The sequence below is a fragment of the Mobula birostris genome, chromosome 7, assembly GCF_030028105.1.
Source record: "Mobula birostris isolate sMobBir1 chromosome 7, sMobBir1.hap1, whole genome shotgun sequence".
In the NCBI taxonomy this organism is placed as follows: Eukaryota; Metazoa; Chordata; class Chondrichthyes; order Myliobatiformes; family Myliobatidae; genus Mobula; species Mobula birostris.
Genome location: NC_092376.1, coordinates 171,675,924 through 171,702,682, shown reverse-complemented (window position 1 = coordinate 171,702,682; position 26,759 = coordinate 171,675,924). Strand labels below are relative to the sequence as shown.

Below are 26,759 nucleotides of genomic sequence, written 5' to 3'. Positions count from 1 at the left end.
GATTTTAATTTCCAAAATAGCGATTTGTATCTCCCTAGAGCAGCGGGTTTAGATGGGGTGGAGTTTGTTAGTTGTGGTCAGGAAGGTTTCTTGACACAATATGTAGATAGGCCTACAAGAAGAGAGATTGTACTTGATTTGGTATTGGGAAATGAACCTGGTCAGGTCAGATCTCTCAGTGGGAGAGCATTTTGGAGATAGTGATCATAATTCTATCTCCTTTACAATAGCATTGAAGAGAGATAGGAACAGACAAATTAGAAAAGTGTTTAACTGGAGTAAGGGGAAATATGAGGCTATCAGGCAGGAAATTGGAAGCTTAAATTGGGAACAGATGTTCTCAGGGAAAACTATGGAAGTAATGTGGCAAATGTTCAGGGGATATTTGTGTGGAGTTCTGCAGAGGTATGTTCCAGAATTAAGGACAACCCCAAGGCCTTCTACGAGTATGTGAAGAGTAAGAGGATAAGATGTGAAAGAATAGGACCTATCAAGTGTGACAGTGGGTATGGAACCGGAGGAAATAGCAGAGGTACTTAATGAATACTTTACTTCAGTACCCCATCCGTTATTTATTTGTATACACACATTCTTTCTCTCTCTCTCCTTTTTCTCCCTCTGTCCCTCTGACTATACCCCTTGCCCATCCTCTGGGTTTTTCCCCCCTTCCCCCTTTTCCTTCTCCCTGGGCCTCTCATATCCCTTTTGCCAATCACCTGTCCAGCTCTTGGCTCCATCCCTCCCCCTCCTGTCTTCTCCTATCATTTTGGATCTCCCCCTCCCCCTCTCACTTTCAAATCCCTTACTCACTCTTCCTTCAGTTAGTCCTGACGAAGGGTCTCGGCCTGAAACGTCGACTGTACCTCCCCTACAGATGCTGCCTGGCCTGCTGCGTTCACCAGCAACTTTGATGTGTGTTACTTTACTTCAGTATTCACTATGGAAAAGGCTCTTGGTGATTGTAATGATGACTTGCAGCAGACTGAAAAGCTTGAGCATGTAGGTATTAAGAAAGAGGATGTGCTGGAGCTTTTGGAAAGCATCAAGTTGGATAAGTCGCCAGGACTGGATAAGATGTACCCCAGGCTACTGTGGGAGGCGAGGGAGGAGATTGCTGAGCCTCTGGCGATGATCTTTGTATCATCAATGGGGACGAGAGAGGTTCCGGAGGATTGGAGGGTTGTGGATGTTGTTCCCTTATTCAAAAAAGGGAGTAGAGATAGCCCAGGAAATTATAGACCAGTGAGTCTTACTTCAGTGGTTGGTAAGTTGATGGAGAAGATCCTGAGAGGCAGGATTTATGAACATTTGGAGAGGTATAATATGATTAAGAATAGTCAGCACGGCTTTGTCAAGGGCAGGTTGTGCCTTATGAGCCTGATTGAATTTTTTGAGGATGTGACTGAACACATTGATGAAGGTTGAGCCGCAGATGTAGTGTATATGGATTTCAGCAAGACATTTGATAAGGTACCCCATGCAAGGCTTATTGAGAAAGTAAGGAGGCATGGGATCCAAGGGGACATTGCTTTGTGGATCCAGAACCGGCTTGCCCACAGAAGGCAAAGAGTGATTGTTGACGGGTCATATTCTGCATGGAGGTTGGTCACCAGTGGTGTGCCTCAGGGATCTGTTCTGGGACCCCTTTGCTTCATGATTTTTATAAATGACCTGGATGAGAAAGTGGAGGGATGGGTTAGTAAATTTGCTGATGACACAAAGGTTGGGGGTGTTGTGGATAGTGTGGAGGGCTGTCAGAGGTTACAGTGGGACATTGATAGGATGCAAAACTAGGCTGAGAAGTGGCAGATGGAGTTCAACCCAGAACCATTTCTAATATCACCAGTCTAACTCATGTTAATGTGAAAGTGCTGATGATCTCTAACCATTGTCGATATTCAGTTGCCTTTTGTTTCGCTCCCAGGTACTATGGTAATCCCAACCGTCGCTTTCTGGCTGGTGAATGGACTTCTATTGATAGTCGATGTCACTGGGAAGCCGCAGCTGATTACACGTTACAGGATTCAGGCAGGACAGAATGACCCGGTGAGACTACACAGTGTCGATTTGGTGGGGGCGGGGGGTGTAGAGGAGTGGGCAAATGTTGGAAACAGACAGTTTGTTCCAATTCATCAATGCTGCACTATATCCTTTCGCCCCTAAAACTTTCCAATCTACACACGTGACCTAATGTTTTCTAAGCGCCCATTTGGTGATTGGAAGCTTGAGAAGTAGTAGTTCATTCAGGTTCATCGATTGAATAGAAGAGGCAGCAACTTGTGGCAATTTGGTGCTTTGAGCAGTGTTCAAGTTGATTGATAAAGACCATATGACCATAAGATATGGAAGCAGAATTAGAATATTTGGCCCATTGAGTCTGCTGCACCGTTTCTCAGACCCAGTCTCTTGCCTTCTCCCTGTATTCCTTCTTGCCTTGACCAATCAAGACTCTATCAACCTCTGCCTTAAATATATTTTAAAAACCTGGCCTCCACAGCTAACTGTGGCAAAGAATTACACAGATTCACCACTCTTTGGCTGAAGAAATTCCTTCTCATCTCCATTCTAAAAGGACACCCCTCTATTCTGAGGCCAGGTCCCCTGATTTTAGATTCTCCCACTATAGAAACATCCCCATGTCCACTCTATCAAGGCCTTTCACCATGTGATACGTTTCAGTGAGGTCACTCCTCATTGTTCTGAATTCCAGTGAATACAAGTCCAGAGCCATCAAACGCTCTTCATATGATAAGCCATTCAATCCTGGAATCATTTTCATGAACCTCCTTTGAACCATCTCCCAGTTTTAGCGCATCCTTTCTAAGATGAGGGGCCTAAACCTGCTTACAATATCCTGAGTGAAGCCTCACCAGTGATCTATAAAGTTTCAACATCACATCTTTGCTTATATATTCTAGTCCTCTTGAAATGAATGCTAGCATTGCATTTGCCTTCCTCACCACACACTCAACCAGCTAACCTTCAGGGAATCCTGCACAAGGACTCAGTTTGCAGCTCAGTTTTTTTGCTTTTTCTCTCCATTTAGAAAATAGTCAACCTTTTCATTTCTTCAGCCAAAATGCATTACTATACACTTCCTGACATTGTATTCCATCCGCCATTTCTTTGCCCATTCTCTTAATCTGTCGAAGTCCTTCTGTATCCTCTCTCTCAGAACTACCTGTCCCTTCACCTATCTTCATTTCATCTGCAGACTTTGTACCAAAGCCATCAACTTCATCATCCAAACAATTGACATATGGTGTAAAAATAATTGGTGTCAACACAGACTCCTGTGGAATACCACTAAGTCACAGGCAGAAAACACTCCCTTTATTCCCACTCTTTGCCTCCTGCCAATTCCAACATAGAAAACCTACAGCACAATACAGGCCTTTCAGCCCATGATGCTGTGTGGAATATGTACTTCTTTAGAAATTACCTAGGGTTACCCATAGCCCTCTATTTTTGTAAGCTCCATGTACCTATGCAGGAATCCCTTAAAAGACCCTATTGTGTCCGCCTCTTCCACCATTCCCGGCAGCCCATTCCATGCACAAGGCTCATAGCTTGTTAAGCAGCCTTGTGTGTGGCATCTTGTCAAAGGCCTTCTGGAAAACATCAGCCAATTCTTCTTTGTCTATCCTGCTTGTTATTTCTTCGAAGAATTTCAACAGATTTGTCAGGAAAGATCTTCCCTTGAGGAAACAATGCTGACTACGATCGATTTTACCATGTGCCTCCAAGTTCTTTGAGATCTCATCTTTAATAATCGACTCCAACATCTTCCCAACCATGGATGTTGGAATAACTGGCCTGTATTTTCCTTTCTTCTGCCTCTCTCCCTCCTTGAAGGGTGGAGTGACATTTACAATTTTCTAGTTTTTCGGAACCATTCCAGAATCTAGTGATTCTAGACACTAGACGCTAGAATACTACAGCACAGTACAGGCCCTTTGGCACTCAATGTTGTTTCGACCCATATATTCCTTAAAAAAAGTACTAAACTCACACTACCCTGTAACCCTCTACTTTTCTTTCATCCATGTTCCTGTCCAAGAGGCGCTTAAATACCCCTAATGTTTTAGCCTCCACCACCATCCCTGGCAAGTCATTCCAGGCACCCACAACCCTCTGTGTAAAAAAACTTACCCCTGATGTCTCCCCTAAACCTCCCTCCCTTAACCTTGTACATATGCCCTCTGGTATTTGCTATTCGTGCTCTGGGAAACAGGTACTGGGTATCCACCCTATCTAGGCCTCTCATAATCTTATAGACCTCTATCAAGTCCCCTCTCATCCTTCGATGCTCCAAAGAGAAAAGTCCCAGCTCTGCTAACCTTGCCTCATAAGATTTGTTTTCCAATCCAGGCAACATCCTGGTAAGTCTCTTCAGCACTCTCTCCATAGCTTCCGCATCATTCCAGTAATGAGGTAACCAGAACTGAACACAATATTCTAAGTGTGGTCTCACCAGAGATTTGTAGAGTTGCAACATGACCTCTCTACTCTTGAACTCAATCCCCCTATGAATGAAGCCTAGCATCCCATAGGCCTTCTTAACTATCCTATCAACCTGTGTGGCGACCTTGAGGGATGTATAGATTTGAACCCCAAGGCCCCTCTGGTCATCCACACTCTTAAGTAACTGACCATTAACCCTGTACTCAGCCTTCTGGTTTGTCATCCCAAAATGCAGAAGAGACGGCTTGCATCTGACTAATATCCCAGCGGGAAGGTTTGCTAGCGCTGCACGGGGTGGGGTGGGGGTTTGGATTTTTGAGAGGAGGGGACTTCAATCAGGCATGCTGCCCAAGTACAAAAGGCAGTAGTGGGTCACTACAGTGGAAAAAAAAGCTTTGACCAGCGACCAATCAGCGTCTGGGATTGAATAGAAAGAACAAATTAAAGGAAGGCAGGGGTAAGATCAGTGGTCATCATCTGAGTGGATAGAGTCGGAGTGATTATATTGATGCTTTAGCTCTTCTTTAGATCTGTATTGGATGCCTCCCTGTTTACCCTCTATACCTCGGACTTTAGTTACAACACTGAGTCATTTCATCTGCAGAGATTTTCTGATAAGTCAGGTATAGTAGGGTGTATAAAGGGAGGATAGGAGGATGAATATAGGGCCCTGGCGAACACTTTGTCAAGTAGTGCAAGCGGAATCATCTGCGGAATCAACATCAGTAAGAGAATGGAGTTTGTGATGGACTTTAGGAAGACTAATCCTGCACTTCACCCTATTACTATTGATGGTGAGGACGTGGAAGTGGTGAGGACCTACAAGTACCTGGGGGTGCACAGGAATTCACCCCTGTCCTTCGAGTCGCTGTCTACATTCCCCCCAGCGCTAATGCTAAGGAGGCGCTCTGATAACTGTATGGGGCTATTAGCGAACTGCAGAACGCACACCCTGATGGACTGTTTATTGCCGCCGGAGATTTTAACGACGCGAACCTTAAGTCAGTGCTCCCCAGATTCCATTAGTATGTGGACTTTGTAATGAGAGGGGAGAACGCGTTGGACCTTGTTTACACAAACATTCCCGACGCGTACCGGGCGGAGCCCCACCCCCACCTCGGTTACTCAGACCACATCTCTGTTATGCTAATCCCAGCATACAGACCACTCGTCAGGCGCTCCAGACCAGTTCAGAAGCAGGTGAAAACCTGGCCAGCAGGAGCCATCTCTGCTCTTCAAGACTGCTTTGAGTATACTGACTGGCACACGTTCAGGGAGGCTGCAGCCTGTGGAGACCCTACCAACTTAGAGGAGTACACAGCATCAGTGACTAGCTACATCAGCAAGTGCATCGAAGATATCACTGTGGCCAAGACCATCACTACATGCGCTAACTAGAAACAATGGATGACTGCAGAGGTGCATGCACTGCTGAGGACCCGTGACTCAGCCTTCAGAGCAAGTGACAAGGCAGCCCTAACAACAGCGAGGGCCAAATTGACCCAGGCCATCAGAGAGGCAAAGCGTGCACATGCCCAGTGAATCCACAGCCACTTCCAGGACAGCAGCGACACGCAGCGCATGTGGAAGGGAATTCAGGACATCACCAACTACGGGACAACGTCACCTAACTGTGCAGGTGATGCCTCCCTCCCAGATGCGTTGAGCAACGTCTAAGCTCATTTTGAGGCGGAAGATGATGTGGCGGCAAGGAAGGCCACCCCTCCTCCAAACGACCAGGTGCTGTGTCTTACCGTGGCTGATGTGAGGAGAACCCTGTGCAGGGTCAACCCATGGAAGGCTGCTGGACCAGACAATATTCCTGGCAGAGTGCTTAGAGGATGTGCAGACCAGCTAGCAGAGATTCTCACTGACATCTTCAACATCTCCCTGAGCAGCGCCATTGTTCCTACGTGCTTCAAGGCCGCCACCATCGTCCCTATGCCAAAGAAGTCTTCAGTGTCCTGCCTCAACGACTACCATCCCATTGCACTCAGATTCATCATCATGATGTGTTTCGAGAGGGTCGTCATGAGGCACATCAAGACCCTGCTGCCCCCCTCAATGGACCCCCTGCAGTTTGCGTATCGTCCCAACCGTTCAACAGATGATGCCAATGCCATTGCCATCACCCTCCACCTGGCCCTAACCCACCTGGACAAAAAAGACACGTATGTTCGAATGCTGTTCATAGACTTCAGTTCAGCATTCAACATAATCGTTCCTCAGAAACTGATTGGAAAGCTGAGCCTACTGGGCCTGAACACCTCCCTCTGCAACTGGATCCTAGACTTCCTGACTGGGAGACCTCAGTCAGTCCGGATTGGAAGCAGCATCTCCAACACCATCACACTGAGCACTGGGGTCCCCCAGGGCTGTGTGCTCAGTCCACTGCTGTTCACTCTGCTGACCCACGACTGTGCTGCAACACACAGCTCAAACCACATCATCAAGTTCACTGATGACACGACCGTGGTGGGTCTCATCAGCAAGAACGATGAGTCAGCATACAGAGAGGAGGTGCAGGAGGGATAGACATGAAGGAAAAGGAGATGGGGTAGCGTTGCTGGTTAGAGAGGAGCTTAACGCAATAAAAAGGAAGGACATTAGCCTGGAGGATGTGGAATCGATATGGGTAGAGCTGCATAACACTAAGGGACAGGAAACACTGGTGGGAGTTGTATACAGGCCACCTAACAGTAGTAGTGAGGTTGGGGATAGCATTAAACAGGAAATTAGAAATGCGTGCCATAAAGGAACAGCAGTTATAATGGGTGACTTCAATCTACATATAGATTGGGTGAACCAAATTGGTAAGGGTGCTGAGGAAGAGGATTTCTTGGAATGTATACGGGATGGTTTTCTGAACCAACGTGTTGAGGAACCAACTAGAGAGTAGGCCATTCTAGGCTGGGTATTGAGCAATGAGGAAGGGTTAGTTAGCAATCTTGTCGTGAGAGGCCCCTTGGGTAAGAGTGACCATAATATGGTGGAATTCTTCATTAAGATGGAGAGTGACATAGTTAATTCAGAAACAAAGGTTCTGAACTTAAAGAAGGGTAACTTTGAAGGTATGAGACGTGAATTAGCTAAGATAGACTGGCAAATGACACTTAAAGGGTTGACGGTGGATATGCAATGGCAAACATTTAAAGATCGCATGGATGAACTACAACAATTGTTCATCCCAGTTTGGCAAAAGAATAAATCAGGGAAGGTAGTGCACCTGTGGCTGACAAGGGAAATTAGGGACAGTATCAATTCCAAAGAAGAAGCATACAATTTAGCCAGAAAAAGCGACTCACCTGAGGACTGGGAGAAATTCAGAGTCCAGCAGAGGAGGACAAAGGGCTTAATTAGGAAAGGGAAAAAAGATTATGAGAGAAAGCTGGCAGGGAACATAAAAACTGACTGTAAAAGCTTTTATAGATATGTGAAAAGAAAAAGATTGGTTAAAACAAATGTATGTCCCTTACAGTCAGAAACAGGTGAATTGATCATGGGGAACAAGGACATGGCAGACCAATTGAATAACTACTTTGGTTCTGTCTTCACTAAGGAGAACATAAATAATCTTCCGGAAATAGTAGGGGACAGAGGGCCTAGTGAGATGGAGGAACTGATGGAAATACATGTTAGTAGGGAAGTGGTGTTAGGTAAATTGAAGGGATTAAAGGCAGATAAATCCCCAGGGCCAGATGGTCTGCATCCCAGAGTGCTTAAGGAAGTAGCCCAAGAAATAGTGGATGCATTAGTGATAATTTTTCAAAACTCTTTAGATTCTGGACTAGTTCCTGAGGTTTGGAGGGTGGCTAATGTAACCCCGCTTTTTAAAAAAGGAGGGAGAGAGAAACTGGGGAATTATAGACTGGTTAGCCTAATATCGGTGGTGGGGAAAATGCTAGAGTCAGTTATCAAAGATGTGATAACAGCACATTTGGAAAGCGGTGAAATCATCGGACAAAGTCAGCATGGATTTGTGAAAGGAAAATCATGTCTAACGAATCTCATAGAATTTTTTGAGGATGTAACTAGTAGAGTGGATAGGGGAAAACCAGTGGATGTGGTATATTTGGATTTTCAAAAGGCTTTTGACAAGATCCCACACAGGAGATTAGTGTGCAAACTTAAAGCACACGGTATTGGGGGCAAGGTATTGATTTGGATAGAGAATTGGTTGGCAGACAGGAAGCAAAGAGTGGGAATAAACGGGTTGGATGATCAGCCATGATCATACTGAATGGCGGTGCAGGCTTGAAGGACCGAATGGCCTACTCCTGCACCTATTTTCTATGTTTCTATAAAGAGTAAAGGTGTTGATATTGGACCATTGGAACAGATGTTGCATCTGTGCCAGAGTTCCGTGAGTGTCAGGGAGCAGGAGTGAGTGCAATTGCTATTACAAAAGGAAAAAGTGCTAGGCAAACTCAGAGATCTTAAGGTGGATAAATCTCCTGGACCAGGTGAACTACATCCCAGAGTCCTGAGAGAGGTTGCTGAAGAAATAACAGATGCATTGGTCATGATCTTTCAAGAGTTACTTGTTTCTGGCATGGTCTTGGAGGACTGGAAGATTGAAAATATCACTCCACTCTTTAAGAAGGGAGGAAGGCTAAAGAAAAGAAATTATAGGCCAGTTTGTCTTACCTCAGTGGTTGGGAAAGTGTTGGAGTCTGTTATTAAGAATGAGGTTTCGAGGTATTTGGACATTAATAATGAAATTATCCAAGTCAGCATGGTTTCTGTAAAGGGAAATCTTGCCAGACAGATTCTTTTACAATTCTTCAAGGAAGTAACAAGCAGCGTGAACAAAGGAGAGGCAGTGGATGTCATTTCTTGGATTTTCAGAAGGCATTTGATAAGGTGCCACACATAAGGCTGCTTAACAAGATAAAATCCAATCGCAATACAGGAAAGATACTGGCGTGGATAGAAGAATGGCTGATAGGCAGGAGTCAGCATGTGGAAATCAAGGGGGCCCTTTCTGGTTGGCTGCCAGTGACTAGTGGTGTTCCTCATGGGTCTTTATTGGGACTGCTACTTTTCATGTTGTTTGTGAATGATTTGGTGGCTTTGTGGCAAAGCTTACGGATGATACAAAGATAGTTGGAGGTGTAGGTAGTGCTGAGGAAGCAATGCAATTACAACAGGACTTAGACAAATTGGAAGAATGGGCAAAGCAATACTGAAGGAATACAGCGTTGGGAAATGTACAATAATGCATTTTGGTAAAAGGAACAATAGTGTAGACTATTATCTAAATGAGGAGAAGGTTCAAACATCAGAGGTGCAGAAGGACTTAGGGTTCCTTGTGCAAGGCTCCCAGAGGTTAAATGCAATTTTGACATTTATTTCAAGGGGAATAGAATATAAAAGCAAAGAGATAATGCTGAGCCTTTATAAGGCATTAGTCAGGCCACATTGGAGTATTAGCAACAGTTTTGGGCCCCACATCTCAGAAAGGATGTGTTGTCATGGAGAATCCAGAGGAGGTTCACGAAAATGATGCCAGGAATGAAGGAGTTAACATTGAAGAACGATTGGCAGGTTTGGGTCTGTACTTGATGGAATTTAGAAGAATGTATGGGGATCTCCTTGAAACCTACTGATTGTTGAAAGGACTAGATAGGGCGGATGTGGAGAGGATGTTTCCTTTGGTGGGGGTATCCAAAACTAGAGTCCACAGCGTCAAAATTGAGGGGGTGACCCTTTAGAACAGATGTAAGGAGGAAATTTTTTAGCCAGAGAGTAATAATCTGTGGAATGCTCTGCCACAGACTGTGGTGGAGGCCAATTTCATACGTATATTCAAGGTGGAAGTTGATCTTTCCCTGATCTGTCAGGGCATCGAAGGATATGGCGAGAAGGCATGTGTATGGGGCTGAGTGGGATCTGGGATCAGCCATGACGGAATTGCGGAGCAGACTAGATGGGCTGAATGGCCTAATTCTGCTCCTATGTCTTATGGTCACATGTCTTATTTCATCATCTAAATCATTGATATACACCATAAAAAGAAGCAGTCCCGACACCCATCCCTGTGAAACACCACTGGTCATTGGCCGCCCCAGAAAAGAAACCTTTTATTCCCACTCGTTGCCTTTTACCAATCAGCCAATGGTCTAACCATGCCAGTAATCTTCCTGTAATAGCATGAGCTCTTAATTTGGTAAGCAGCCTCAAGTATGACACCTTCAAACAACCCAAATATATGATATCTACTGCATCTTTTTACCTATCCTACTTGTAATCTCCTCAAAGAATTCCAACAGGTTCGTCAGGCAGGATTTTCCCTGAAGGAAACCATGCTGACTTTGTACTATCTTGTCCTGTGTCACCAAGTACTCCATCACCTCATCCTTAACAATTGACTCCAACATCTTCCCAAACACTGAGGTCAGGCTAACTGGTCTATAATTTCCTTTCTGTTGCCTTCCTCCTTTCTTAAAGAGTGGAGTGGTATTTGCAATTTTTTAGTCCTCCAGAACCATGCCAGAGTCCAATGATTCTTGAAGGATCAGTCCTAATGCCCCCACAATCTCTACCACTATCTCTTTTAGAACACAGTGAAGACTGATGTAAAATACATGGGGCATGGTGTTACAAGAAAGATTCTAGCATGGGTAAAGCAGTGTCTGATTGGCAGGAGACAAAGAGTGGGAATAAAGGGAGTCTTTTCTGGTTGGCTGCCGGTGACTAGTGGTGTTCCACAGGGGTTTGTGATGGGACTGCTAGTTTTTACGTTTTATGTCAATGATTTGGATGACAGAGTTTATAACTTTGTAGCGTAGCTTGTTGGTGATACAATGATAGATGGAGGGGTAGACAGTTTTGAAGAAGTAGAGAAGCTACAGAAGGGCAGACAGATTAGGAGGGAGGAGAAGATGGCGGTGCCACACAGTGCGTGCGGCCTCTCCGGTGAATGATATCGTATTTGTAAGTAGGATTTCATGCACAATCCTGATTTAATGGAGACAGACGTGAGAAGCATGAAGGAACATCTGGAGAAACTTCTGAAATGCCCGGTTCGCTCCCGCTGCTACTGTGCAATCGAGGGGAAGGCCCCAAACCCTTGGATTTGCCTGTTGCTGGCAGCCGGGGCTGGGGTCGAAGCGCTCGACAGAGATGGTGCTTTGTGCTCGGTGTCAGAGGGCTGGTCGGAGGCTTGAAGTTTTCGGACGGACTCAGAGTCGGCTGTGGTTGGGTGCTTCCAGGATGCTGCATTGGCAAGTTTGCGGCGCTGGAGGTTCATGGCAGGGAGAGTTTTTCTTCCTTCTACCGTCTGCGTGAGATGATGGGACTTTCAAGAGACTTTGAGACTTTTTTTTACCATGCCCATGGTCTGTTCTTCTATCAAATTTCAGTATTGCTTGCACTGTTGTAACTATATGTTATAATTATGTGGTTTTTCTCAGTTTTTCAGTCCTGGTCTGTCTTGTGTTTCTGTGATATCACACTGGAGGAGCATTGTATCATTTCTTAATGCATGCATTACTAAATGACAATAAAAGGGGACTGCGTGCCCTCATAATCTAATCTAATTAGAAGAATAGACAAAGAAATGTCAGATGGAATACAGTGTCATAAAGTGTTTGGTCATGAACTTTGGTAGCAGAAATAAAAGCTTGTACTGCTTTCTAACTGAAGAGAAAATTCAAAAATCTGAGGTGCAAAGGGACTTGAGTTCTCATCCAGGAATCCTTAAAGGTTAACTCGCAGGTTGAATTGGTGGTGAGGAAGGCAAATGCAATATTTGCATTGATTTCAAGAGGACTAGAATATAAAAGGAAGCATAGAAAGTACTGGTGAAGTTCACAGAGTATTGTGAGCAGTTTTGGGCCCTTAAGGTTGTATACATTCTTTGATAATAAATGTACTTTGAAATCTTATCTGAGAAAGGATATGCTGAGTTTGGAGGGGGTTCAAACAGTTTCATGAAAATGATTTTGGGATTGAATGACTTGTCATATGAAGAGCATTTGATGGCTGTGGGCCTGTATTCACTAGAATTGAGAAGAATGAGGGGTGATTTCATTGAAACCTATCGAATGGTGAAAGGTCTTGATAGAGTGGATATGAAGAGTCTAAGACCAGAAGGCACAGCCTCAGAATAGAGGGCCATCCATTTAGAATAGAGATGAGGAATTTCTTCAGCCAGGGAGTTGTGAATCTGTGGAATTCATTGCCACAGGCAGCTGTGAAGGATAAGACATTGGGTTTATGTATGGCAGAGGTTGATAGGTTCTTGATTAGTCAGGGAATGAAGTAAGGAGATTGGGGCTGAGAGGGAAAATGGATCAATCGTGATGAAATGCCATGGTAGACTTGATGGGCCAGAAGGCCTAATTCTGCTCCTATATCTTATGGCTTTATGATCATTGAGTTCAGCAATGGGGGTGGTGCACATGCTCCTGGCTACATCCATGATGTTCAGATTGAGAGCTTCATGTTCCAAGAGTGAACACCACCAATAACCTGTCCTGGTCTCACTACATTGGTGCAATAGCTAAGAAACCTCTACTTCCTCATGAGGCTGAAAATATTTTGCATGTCCCCATCGACCCTCACCCATTTTTATCAATGCACTACAGGAAGCATCCTATCTGGAAGCATCGCAGCTTCGTACTGCAACTGCTCCGCACGTGGCTGCGGGAAACTGCAGAGAGTTGTGGACACAGCTCAACACATCACAGAAACCAGCCTCCCCTCCCTGGACTCTGTCTACACTTCTCACTGCCTCAGTAAAGCAGTCACCATTGTGAAAGACCTTACCCATTTTGGACATTCTCCCTTCTCCCATGTTCCACTGGGATGAAGGTACAAAAGCCTGAACATGTACCACCAGGCTTAATGATGCCTTCTACCCTGCTGCGCTCAGACTATTGATTGGCTCCCTAGTAGGATAAAGTGGACTCGAACTCAGAAACTACTTTGTTATCACCTTGCACCTTATTGTCTACCTGCACTGTACTTTCTCAGTAACTGTAATGCTTTATTCTGGATTCTATTATTGTTTTCTCTTGTACTACCACAATGCACTGTGTAATGATCTGATCTCCATGAATAAAATAAGACCATAAGGTATAGGAGCTGAATTCAGCCATTTGGACCATCACATCTGCTCTGCCATTTCATCATGGCTGATCCAATTTTCCTCACAGCCCCAATTTCCTGCCTTTTCCTCATATCCCATCATACCATGACCAATCAAGAATCTATCAACCTCTGCCTTAAATACACTTACAGATGCCTGCAAAGCTGTCTCTGGCAAAGAATTCTACAGATTCACCACTCTCTGGCTAAAGAAATCCCTCCTCATCTCTGTTCTAAAAGGACACCTCTCTATTTTGAGGCTGTGTCCTCTGGTCTTGGTCTCCCCCGCCCTAGAAGCCCAGAGCCATCAAACCCTCTTCAGATGACAAGCCATTAAATTTTGGAATAATTTTTGTGATCTTCCTTTGAACCCTCTCCAATGTTAGCACGTTTTCTAAGATGTTTTCCAAACCTGTTCACAATACTCCAAGTGAGGTCTCACTAGCCCAGTGCTTTATAAAGTCTCAACATTACATCTTTGCTTTTATATTCTAGTCCTCTTGAATTGAATGCTAACATTGCATCTGCCTTCCTCACCACAGACTCAACCTGCAAATTAACCTTTAGGGAATCCTGCACAAGGACTCCCAAGTCCCTTTGCACCTCTGATTTTGTATTTTTCTCTCAATTTAGAAAATAGTCAACCCTTTCATTTCTTCTACCAAAGTGCATGACAATACACTTCCCAGCACTGTATTCCATATGCCACTTTTTTGCCCATTTTCCTAATCTGTCAAAATATTTCTGTAGCCTCTCTACTTGTCAAAACTACCTGCCCCTCCATCTTTCTTCATATCATCTGCAAACTTTGCGACAAAGCCATCAATTCCACTGTCCAAATCACTGACATATAACATAAAAAGGATTGGTCCCAACAGACCCTGTGGAACACCACTACTCAGGCAGCCAACCAGAAGAGGCTCCCTTTATTTCCACTCTTTGCCTTCTGCCAATCAACCACTGCTTTATCCATGCTAGAACTTTCCTATAATACCATAAAACCAAAGACATGGGAGCAGAATTAGGCCATTCAGCCCATCGAGTCTGCTCCACCATTCATTCATGGCTGATCCAGGATCCCACAGCCCCATACACCTGCCTTCACACCATATCCTTTGAAGTCCTGACTGATCAAGAAATGATAAACATCCATCTTAAATAAACTCATCCACATCTGTGGCAGAGCATTGCAAGGATTTACTACTCTTTGGCTAAAAAAAATTCCTCCTTACCCTAGTTCTAAAGGGTTGCCTCTCGATTTTGAGCCTGTCCCCTCTTAATTCTGGATACCCCCACCACAGGAAACATCCTCGCCACATCCACCCAATCCAGTCCTTTCGATTTTTGGTTAGGTTTCAATGATATGCACCACCCCCTGCGTTCTTACAATACAGGCCCAAAGCTGTCAAATGCAGTTCATATGTTAACATATTCATTCCCAGAGTCATCCCCGTGAAGCTTGACGAGACTCTCTCCAATGACAACATATCCTTTCTGATATATACAGCCCAAAGCTGTTGACAATACTCCTAGTGTGGTCTGACTAGTGTCTTATAATGGCTCAGCATAATCTCCTTGCTTTTATATATTCTATTCCCCTTGAAATAAATGCCAACATTGCATTTGCCTTCTTCATCATAGACTCAATCTGTAAATTAACCTTCTTGGGAGTCCTGCACGAGGATTTCTAAGTTGCTCTGACTTCTGATTTTGAATTTTCACTCCTGAGAGATAATAGAACATACTATTGTTCCTTTTACCAAAATGTATTCTCGTACGCTTCCCAAAACTGTATTCTATCTGCCACTTTTTTGCCCATTCTTCCAATTTGTTTAAGTCCTGCTGCAATCGCATTGCTTCCTCAGCACCACCTACCTCTCTACTTACCTTTGTATCATCCACAAACTTTGCGACAAAGCCATCAATTCCATTATCTAAATCATTGACAGACAACATGAAAAGCAGCGATCTCAATACTACCCCCTGGGGAACACCACTAGTCACCGGCAGCCAACCAGAAAAGACCCCTTTTATTCCCACTCGCTGCCTCCTGCCTGCCAGCCATCCTTCTACCCGTGCCAATATCTTTCCTTGAACACCATCGGACTTTATCTTGTTAAGCAGCCTCGTGTGGCACCTTATAAAACGCCTTCTGAAAACCCAAGTAAAGGACATCCACTGCTTCTCCTCTGTCCACTCTGCTTGTTACTTCCTCGAAGAACTGTAACAATTTGTAACAATATTTCCCTTTACAGAAACCATGCTGACTTTGACTTATTTCATCATTAGTGTCCAAATACCTCGAAACCTCATCCTTAATAACAGACTCCAACACTTTCCCAACCACTGAGGCGTTCCCTTCTTTTGCCTTTCTCCCTTCTTAAAGAGTGGAGTGATATTTGCAATCTTCTAGTCCCTTGGTACCATGCCAGAATCAAGTGAGTCTTGAAAGATCGTGACCAATGCATCTGTTATCTCTTCAGCAACCTCAGGGCTCTGGGAGGTTGTCCATCTGGTCCAGGTGACTTATCCACTTAAGGCATTTGAGTTTGCCTAGCACATTTCCTTTGTAGGAGCAATGGCACTCACTCCTGCTCCCTGACACTCACAGTCCACGGACACACTGCTAGTGTCTTCCACTGTGGAGGCAGATGCAAAGTATACGTTAAGTTCATTTGCCATTACTTTGTCCCCCATTACTGCCTCACCAGATTCAATTTTCAGTGGTCCAATATCAACTCTCACCTCCCTTTTGCTCTTTATATAACTGAAAAAACTTTTGCTATCCTACTTTATATTATTGCTAGTCTGCCCTCATATTTCATCTTTTCCATTCTTATAGCTTTTTTAGTTGCCTTTTGTTGGATTTGAAACTTCCCAATCATCCAACTTTCCACTCACTTTTGCTACCTTATGTGTCCTTTCTTGACTTTTATGCAGTCCTGAACTTCCTTTGTCAGCCACGGTTGCCTACTCCTGCCATTTGAGAACTTCTGCAGGATATATCTATCTTGTGCCTTCTGAACTATCCCATAAACTTCAGCCATCTCTGCTCTGCCGTCATCCCCACCAGTATCCTCCTCCAATCCATCTGGGCAAGCACCTCTCTCATGCCTTTGTAATTTCCTTTATTCCATTGTAATTCTGATACATGTGACTTATGCTTCTCCCTCTCAAATTGCAGTATGAATTCAATCATATTATGATCCCTGCTTCCTAAGGGTTACTTTTTGTGAAACTCTCTAACAAGGTCTGGGTTATTACACAACACCTGATCTAAGATGGTCTTTCCCTGAGTAGGCTCAAGCACAAGCTGCTCTAAAAAGTCATCTCATAGGCATTCAACAAATTCCCTCTCTTGCGATCCAACACCAACCTGATTTTCTCAATCCCCTTGCATGTTGAATTCCCCATTACAGTGTGTTATTAACCTCATTTCATGCCTTTTCCAGCTTCCACGACTCAGTGATGCCCACAATGTCACACCGACCAAACTCTAATTGTGCCATTTGTTTGTCCACCTTATTCTGAACGCTACGTGCTTTTAAATATAGTACCTTCAGTCCTGTGTTTTTCGCCTATTTGAATTTTGCCTCTGTGGTACAATTAAACTCTTTGCTCTGTCTGCATTTGTACCCAGTCATTAGCTTCTCCTTCCTTACGTTCATGTTACACCCATCATCTACTTGTAACCCCCCCCCCCCACCACTTCACCATTTCCCATCCCCTTTCCCTTGCTCACTTTTTCTCCTTGTCTGCCCTCTGGTGCTCCTCTCCCTCCCCTTTTCTTTCTTCCTTCTATTCTCTCCTATTAGATCCCCCCTTCTCCAGCCCTGTATCTCTTTCATCAATCAACTTCCCAGTTCTTCCCTGTTCCTGATGTTGGGGAAGTCCAGAAGGAGGGGTCACAGTTTGAGGATAAAGGGGAAGCCTTTTAGGACCGAGATGAGGAAAAACTTCTTCACACAGAGAGTGGTGAATCTGTGGAATTCTCTACCACAGGAAGTATTTGAGGCCAGTTCATTAGCTATATTTAAGAGGGAGTTAGATATGGCCCTTGTGGCTAAAGGGATCAGGGGGTATGGAGAGAAGGCTGGTACAGGGTTCTGAGTTGGTTGATCAGCCATGATCATACTGAATGGCGGTGCAGGCTCGAAGGGCTGAATGGCCTACTCCTGTACCTATTTTCTATGTTTCTTCACCCTTCCCACTCCTGATTTCGCCTTTTACAATCACCTTGTGTTTCTCCCTCCCCCCCTCCTACCACCTTTTAAATCTATTCCTCATCTTTTATTTTCCTCCAGTTCTACTAAAGTGTCTTGGCCCAAAATTGGTCCCCGAGGGGTATCAATATTCTCGCAGGCAGGTTTGTTCGAACTGTTGGGGAGGGTAATATAAACTAGTATGGCATGGGGGTGGGAACTGGAGTGAAGGGACTCAGGGTAGGGTGGATGGTAAAAAAGTAAAGGTAGCATGCAGACAGACGCTCAGGAAAGGCAGGTAGGTGATGGGACTTCATTGCAGCCAACAGGCTGTGTATCAAAACATTAGGGATGCAGAAACAGGAAGGACAGCAATAACGGTACTCAAGGTGTTGTATCTAAATGTGTGTAGTATATGAAATAAGGTGGATGATCTTATTGCACTATTACAGATTGCCAGGTACGATGTTGTGGCCATCACTGAATCGTGGCTGAAGGATGGTTGTAGTTGGGAGCTGAATGCCCAAGGTTACACGTTATATCGGAGGAATAGGAAGGTAGACAGAGGGGCTGGTGTGGCTCTGCTGGTAAAGAATGGCATCAAATCAGTAGAAAGATGTGACATAGGATCGGATGGTGTTGAATCCTTGTGGGTTGAGATAAGAAAACTGCAGGTGGAAAGGACATTGATGGCAGTTATACACAGGCCTCCCAGCAGTGGCTGGGAGGTAGACCACAGGTTACAACAGGAAATAGAAAAGGTGAGTAAGAAGGACAATATTATGGTAGTCATGGGAGATTTTAACATGCAAGTTGATTGGGAAAATCAGGTTGGTAATGGATCTCAAGAGAGTGAGCTTGTTGAATGCCCAAGAGATGACTTTTTAGAGCAGTTTGTTGTTGCGCCTACTAGGGGATCAGCTATACTGGATTGGGTGTTATGTAATGAACCGCAGGCAATTAGGGAGCTTAAGGTGAAAGAACCCTTAGGAACCAGTGATCGCAATATGATTGTGTTCAACTTGAAGTTTGATAGGGAGAAAGTAAAGTTTGTTGTAGCAGTATTTCAGTAGAGTAAGGAAAATTACAGTGGTATGAGAGAGGAGTTGGCCAAAGTAAATTGGAAGGAGCTACTGGCAGGGCCATCACCAGAGCAGCAATGGCGTGTGTTCCTGGGGAAAATGAGGAAGGTGCAGGGCATGTGTATTCCAAAAATGAAGAAATACTCAAATGGTAAAATAGGGCAACCATGGCTGACTAGGGAAGTCAAAACTATTGCAAAAGTTAAAGAATGGGCATACAGCAAAGTAAAATTAGTGGGAAGATAGAGGATTGGGAAGTTTTTAAAAACCTACAGAGAGCAACTAAAAAAAATCATTAGAAGGGAAAAGATGAAATATGAAAGCAAGCTAGCAAATAATATCAAAGTGGATAGTAAAAGTTCTTTCAAGTATGAGAAAATAAAAGAGAAATGAGAGTGGATATAGGACCACTAGAAAATGCGGCAGGAGAAATAATAACGAGAGAAAAGGAGATGGCTGATAAACTAAATGAGTATTTTGCGTCAGTCTTCACTGTGGAAGACACTAGCAGTATGTGTGATGTTGTAGTATGTGAAGGAAGAGAAGTGGGTGTAGTTACTATTACAAGAGAGAAAGTATTCAAAAGCTAAAAGACCTAAAGTTATATAAGTCACCTGGACCAGATGAATTGCACCCGAGGGCTCTGAAAGAGATAGTGTTAGAGATTGTCGTGGCATTAGAAATGATCTTTTAAAAATCTTTGGACTCTGGCATAGTGCCAGACGACTGGAACATTGCAAATATCACTTCACTCTAAGAAAGGAGGAAGGCAGCAGAAAGGAAATTATAGATCAGATAGCCTGACCTCGGTGGTTGGGAAGATGTTAGAGTCAATTGTTAAGGATGAGGTGATGGAGTACTTGGTGACACAGGACAAGATAGTACAAAGTCAGCATGGTTTCCTTCAGGGAAAATCCTGCCTGACAAACCTGTTGGAATAATTAGAGGGGATTACAAGTAGGATCGATAAAGGGGATTCAGTGGATGTTGTGTATTTGGATTTTCAGAAGGCCTTTGACAGGGTGCCACATATGAGGCTGCTTACCAACCTAAGAACCCATGGTATTACAGGAAAGGTACTAACATGGTTAGAGCGTTGGCTAATTGGTAGCAGGCAGTGAGTGGGAATAAAAAGATCCTTAAACAACAGGAATTCCACTGCTACCAACCTTATAGTTCCCACACCTCGCACTTCCCGTTTCTACCTCCTACCCAAGATCCACAAACCTGCCTGTCGTGGCCGACCTATTGTCTCAGCTTGCTCCTGCCCCACTGAACTCATTTCTGCATACCTCGACACGGTTTTATCCCCCCTTGTTCAATCCCTTCCGACCTATGTTCCTGACACTTCTCACGCTCTTAAACTTTTCGATGACTTTAAGTTCCCTGGCCCCCACCGCTTTATTTTCACCATGGATGTCCAGTCCCTATATACTTCCATCCCCCATCAGGAAGGTCTCAAAGCTCTACGCTTCTTTTTGGATTCCAGACCTAATCAGTTCCCCTCTACCACCACTCTGCTCCGTCTAGCGGAATTAGTCCTTACTCTTAATAATTTCTCCTTTGGCTCCTCCCACTTCCTCCAAACTAAAGGTGTAGCTATGGGCACCCGTATGGGTCCTAGCTATGCCTGCCTTTTTGTTGGCTTTGTGGAACAATCTATGTTCCGTGCCTATTCTGGTATCTGTCCCCCACTTTTCCTTCGCTACATCGACGACTGCATTGGCGCTGCTTCCTGCACGCATGCAGAGCTCGTTGACTTTATTAACTTTGCCTCCAACTTTCACCCTGCCCTCAAGTTTACCTGGTCCATTTCCAACACCTCCCTCCCCTTTCTAGATCTTTCTGTCTCTGTCTCTGGAGACAGCTTATCCACTGATGTCTACTATAAGCCTACTGACTCTCACAGCTATCTGGACTATTCCTCTTCTCACCCTGTCTCTTGCAAAAACGCCATCCCCTTCTCGCAATTCCTCCGTCTCCACCGCATCTGCTCTCAGGATGAGGCTTTTCATTCTAGGACGAGGGAGATGTCTTCCTTTTTTAAAGAAAGGGGCTTCCCTTCCTCCACTATCAACTCTGCTCTTAAACGCATCTCCCCCATTTCACGTACATCTGCTCTCACTCCATCCTCCCGTCACCCCACTAGGAATAGGGTTCCCCTGGTCCTCACCTACCACCCCACCAGCCTCCGGGTCCAACATATTATTCTCCGTAACTTCCGCCACCTCCAACGGGATCCCACCACTAAGCACATCTTCCCCCTCCACCCCCGCATTCCGCAGGGATCGCTCCCTACACAACTCACTTGTCCATTCGTCCCCCCCATCCCTCCCCACTGATCTCCCTCCTGGCACTTATCCGTGTAAGTGGAACAAGTGCTACACATGCCCTTACACTTCCTCCCTTACCACCATTCAGGGCCCCAGACAGTCCTTCCAGGTGAGGCAACACCACCTGTGAGTTGGCTGGGGTGATATACTGCGTCCGGTGCTCCCGATGTGGCCTTTTATATATTGGCGAGACCCAACGCAGACTGGGAGACTGTTTCACTGAACACCTACGCTCTGTCCGCCAGAGAAAGCAGGATCTCCCAGTGGCCACACATTTTAATTCCACATCCCATTCCCATTCTGACATGTCTATCCACGGCCTCCTCTACTGTAAAGATGAAGCCACACTCAGGTTGGAGGAACAACACCTTATATTCCGTCTGGGTAGCCTCCAACCTGATGGCATGAACTTCGACTTCTCTAACTTCCGCTAATGCCCCACCTCCCCCTCGTACCCCATCTGTTACTTATTTTTATACACACATTCTTTCTCTCACTCTCCTTTTTCTCCCTCTGTCCCTCTGAATATACCCCTTGCCCATCCTCTGGGTCCCTCCCCCACGTCTTTCTTCCCGGACCTCCTGTCCCATGATCCTCTGGTATCCCCTTTTGCCAATCACCTGTCCAGCTCTTGGCTCCACCCCTCCCTCTCCTATCTTCTCCTATCATTTTGGATCTCCCCCTCCCCCTCCAACTTTCAAATCCCTTATTCACTCTTCCTTCAGTTAGTCCTTACGAAGGGTCTCGGCCTGAAACGTCGACTGCACCTCTTCCTAGAGATGCTGCCTGGCCTGCTGCGTTCACCAGCAACTTTGATGTGTGTTGCGTAGAAGGATCCTTGTCTGGTTGTCTGCCAGTGACTGGTGGAGTTCCGCAGGGGTCGGTGATGGGACCGCTTCTTTTTATGCTGTATATAAATGATTTACATGATGGAATAGATGGCTTTGTTGCCAAGTTTGCAGATGATACGAGGATTGGTGGAGGGGCAGGTCGTGTTGAGGAAATGGGTAGGATGCAGAAGGACTTTGACAGATTAGGAGAATGAGCAAGAAAGTGGCAAATGAAATACGATGTTGGAAAATACACGGTCATGCACTTTGGTAGTTGAAATAAATGTGTGGACTATTTTCTAAATGGGGAGAAAATCCAATAATCTGGGATGCAAAGGGACTTGCGAGTCCTTGTGCAGAACCCCCTAAAGGTTAACTTGCAGTTTGAGTTGGTGGTGAGGAAGGCAAATGCCATGTGAGCATTTATTTCAGGAGGTTCAGAATACAAGAGCAAGGATGTGATGCTGAGGCTTTATAAGGCACTAGTGAGGCCTCACCTTGAGTATTGTGAACAGTTTTGGGCCCCTCATCGCAGAAAAGATGTGCTGGATTGGAGAGGGTCCAGAGGAGGTTTACAAAGATGATTTCAGGAATGAAAGGGTTATCATACGAGGAATGTTTGCTGGCTCTGGGTCTGTACTCGCTGGAATTCAGAAGGATGGGGGGGCGGATTTCATTGAAACTTTTCAAATGTTGAAAGGACTAGACAGAGTAGATGTGGAAAGGATGTTTCCCATGGTGGGGGAGTCTAGGACAAGAGGGCACAGCCTCAGGATAGAGGGGCGCCCTTTCAAAACAGAGACGTGGAGAAATTTCTTTAGCCAAAGGGTGTTGAATTTGTTGCCACGTGTAGCTGTAGAGGCCAAGTCGCTGGGTGTATTTAAGACAGAGATTGATAGGTTCTTGATTGGACTTGGCATCAGAGGTTACGGGTAGAAGGCCGGGAATTGGAGTTGAGGAGGAGAAAAAAAAAGGATCAGCCATGATTGAATGGCAGAGCAGACTCAATGGGCCAGATGGCTGGATTCTGCTCCTGTGCCTTATGGTCCAAAATAATGAACTGTACTTTTTCTATAAATGCTGCCTGGCCTGCTGAGTTCCTTCCGCATTTTTTGTGTGATTCTTGAAAGATCATTAGGAATGCCTCCGCAATCTCTTTAGCCACTTCTTTCAGAATCCTGGGGTGTACACCATCTGGTTCAGACCTTCAGACCTTTCAGTTTCCCAAGGATCTTCTCTCTAGTGATGGTAACTATATGCAAGACAAGCTTTTCACTGCATCTTAGTATATGTGACAATAATAAACCGTCAACTGTGGAGGAAAGGAGGGGAGAAGCAGAGGCAGCAAGATCCCATTTGTGTCTGCCATTCACGAACTTGCTATTGCTTTCACAGGTGGAGTCAGCAAAGCTACTGCTGGCCATTCGGACAGTGGTGTTCAACCAGGTTTTCCTGTCCTTACCCATGCTTCTGCTGGTGTACCCCATCATGAAGTGGAGGGGTAACCCATGTGGGCCTGAGCTGCCCACCTTCCACTGGGTGCTGTTTGAGCTCTGCTTCCTCGGCCTGCTCGAGGAGGTCTTCTTCTATTATTCCCACAGGTGAGTGAGAACCGTCATCTTATCCTAACTCACAAGCACCCATCTACTCCTTACCCCAACCACCCCCCCCACTGTCTGATGCATGTTACTTCCTGTTCAACAACACCTCTATCCCTCAACACAGGAACAGATCCTTCAGGCCACTGTGTCTGTGTGGATCCTACCTGCCTGCTTGTGATGCGTGTCCCTCCACTCCCTGCCTGTTCATGCCTCTTGATCTGCTGAATGTGATATTGCAACAGTTGTAAGGGTCTGACCTCTGGAGGTCCCTTCACTGACCCACTTGCCTGTTTCATCCGAAACTATACAGGGAATGGGTGTGGGAAGAGGCTCCCCAGTTCTTTATAGTTTTTAACTGACTCTAAGATCAATCTGGCCCTTTCCTCCCACATAACGTTCAATTTTTTAGAAATACTCCACTTGGCCCCTTAGCCATATCGGTATTCTGATTGTGAATGGCTGTCCCAATGCCTGCATGATCCCACTAGTCAAAGACTGGTTTATGCCTAATCTCTGCTTCTGTTTTATAACCAATTCTCAATCCCCCAATTCATGTGTGTCAACATTCAATAACAAAGTACACTGCAGGTCAAGAAGAGAATTAATGGTTCACCCGGGTTATTGGCTGACGTGTGTACCATGGTCCCGGGAAAAGTGGATTTGGTGACGTGTGCAGATAGAGAGTTGGTAAGGTGCCACCTTTGTTGTTTGGCTGATTGGCTTCTGTATTAATTCCCTCCAGGTTATTCCATCAGCCAACACTTTATAAACATATTCACAAGAAGCACCATGAATGGACGGCACCAATTGGAATAATCGCCTTGTATGCCCATCCAGTTGAGTACGTGGTAAGTGGTGTTTAGGAGAAATTTGGAAGGCACAGGATAGATGCTTCCCAAAGATAAACAAGTATTCTGAAGGGAGGATGAGATGACCATGGCTGACAAGCGAAGTCAAAGACAGCATAAAAGCAAAAGTGAGGGCATATAATATTGCAAAAATAATTGGGAATGTAGAGTATTGGGAAGCTTTTTAAAACCAACAGAAGGGAACTAAAACATTTTCTAAATGGGGGGAGAGTTCAAAACTCCAAGGTGCAAAGGGACTTGGGAGTCCTCGTATAGGATTCCCTAAAAGTTAACTTAATGGTTGAGTCTATGGTGAGGAAGACAAATGTAATATTAGCATTAATTTCAAGAGGACTAGAGTAAAGCAAGGATGTAATGCTGAGGCTTTATAAGGCACTGGTGAGGCCTCACTTGGAGCATTGTGAGTAGCTTTGGGCCTCTTATCTCAAGGTTGTATAATTTATATATTCTTTGATGATAAATGAAATCTTTCATATGTTATCTAAGAAAGGATGTGCTGACGTTGATAGACTTCAAAGGAGTTTAACGAAAATGATTTATGGGAGGTGTATGGAGGGATATGGTCCGTGTGCAGGTCAGTGGGACTAGGCAGAAAATGGTTCGGCACAGCCAAGAAGGGCCAAAGGGCCTGTTTCTGTGCTGTAGTTTATATGGTTCTATGATTCAGGAATGAATGGATTAATGTATGACGAGTGATTAGACAATAGGTGCAAGAGTAGGCCATTCAGCACCACCATTCACTATGATCATGGCTGATCATCCACAATCAGTACCCTTTTCCTGCCTTCTCCCCATATCCCTTCACTCCGCTGTCTTTAAGAACTCTACCTAACTCTTTTTTGAGAGAATCCAGAGAATTGGCCTCCACTGCCTTCTGAGGCAGAGCATTCCACAGAACCACAACCCTTCAACCCTCTGTGTGAAAAAGTTTTTCCTCAACTCCGTTCTAAATTGTCTACCCCTTATTCTTAAACTGTGGCCTCTGGTTCTGGACTCCCCCAACATCGGGATTGAGGGCTCTGGGCCTGTACCGTCTGGAGTTTAGAAGAATGATGGGGAATCTCATTGAATATTGAAAGGTCTAGATAGAGTAGGTGTGGAGAGGAAGTTTCCTATGGTGGGGGAGTCTAGGACCAGAGGGAAAAGCATCAGAATTGAGGCACATCCATTTAGAACAGAGATGAAGGAAATCTTACTTAGCCAGAGGGTGATGAATCTGTGGAATTTGTTGGCATAAACCGTTGTGGAGGCCAAGTTATTAGGTATATTTACGAATGCTAATAGGTACTTGATTGATCAGGGTGTGAAAGGTTATGGGGAGAAGGCAGGAGAATGGGGTTGAGAGCAATAATATATCAGCCATGATGCAATGGTAGAGCAGAATAGATGGGCTGAATAGCCTAATTCTGCTCCTGTGTCTTGTAGTGTTATGGTTTTAATGAAGGGTTGATTAATCTGTCCTCTTATAGCATGGAATGTTAGAATGACTAGAAATCATTTAATTCCTGGAGCTGAACTCAATATACTTAAATTGGAGATAAATACTTGAAAGTTCGAGGATGGAGGGCAATGGGGAACTGGTGCAGAAGAGGAGTTCAGAGTAAATTGAGTGGTGAGGCAGGGCTGAGGGGCTGAATGACTCCTCCTGCTCCTGTTCACGTTTTCCTGTGTTCGTGGGTGATGGAGATAGGGTCCCCTCAACAGTTCGAATGTGCCTGTGACTGTACAATGACAATGTGTATGTGAGATGCACGGGTTGTGATGAAACTGGTGGGATCAGGTTATTCACCAATGTCAATAACTGACCCGGCTCTCCCTCTACTCCCCCTCCGTTCTCCTCCCCTCTACTTGCCCAAACATGCCCACCCTTCCCTCCATCCCCTCATCCCCCTACTTCCCTCACTCCCCGACACTCACTCTCCCCCTCCCCTCCCATCCTCAACCCTTCTCACTTCTACCTCCCCAACACACTCCCCCCTCATCCCACCCCTCCTATCCTCACCCCCTTCCTATCCTCAACCCTTCTCACCTCTACCTCTCCAACACACTGCCCCCTCACCCCCTCCCATCCTCACCCCTTCCCATCCTCACCCCCTTCCATCCTCACCCCCTTCCTATCCTCAACCCTTCTCACCTCTACCTCCCCAACACACTGTCCCCTCACCCCCTCCCATCCTCACCCCCTTCCTATCCTCAACCCTTCTCACCTGTACCTTCCCAACACACTCCCCCCTCACCCCACCCCTCCTATCCTCACCCCCTTCCTATCCTCAACCCTTCTTACC

The 26,759-nt window shown here is 45.1% G+C and overlaps 1 protein-coding gene across 6 annotated transcripts in view; it reads left to right on the top strand.

Moving 5' to 3' along the window:
- faxdc2 (fatty acid hydroxylase domain containing 2) overlaps nucleotides 1-26,759 on the top strand; it is a 104,109-nt gene that overhangs the window by 47,464 nt on the left and 29,886 nt on the right. For all 6 annotated transcript variants that reach the window (XM_072264540.1, XM_072264536.1, XM_072264542.1 and 3 more), the window contains 3 exons: nucleotides 1,925-2,046; nucleotides 23,400-23,605; nucleotides 24,348-24,453. In XM_072264540.1, coding sequence (XP_072120641.1) covers nucleotides 1,925-2,046; nucleotides 23,400-23,605; nucleotides 24,348-24,453 — 434 coding nt within the window. The remainder of the gene's footprint in view (nucleotides 1-1,924; nucleotides 2,047-23,399; nucleotides 23,606-24,347; nucleotides 24,454-26,759) is intronic.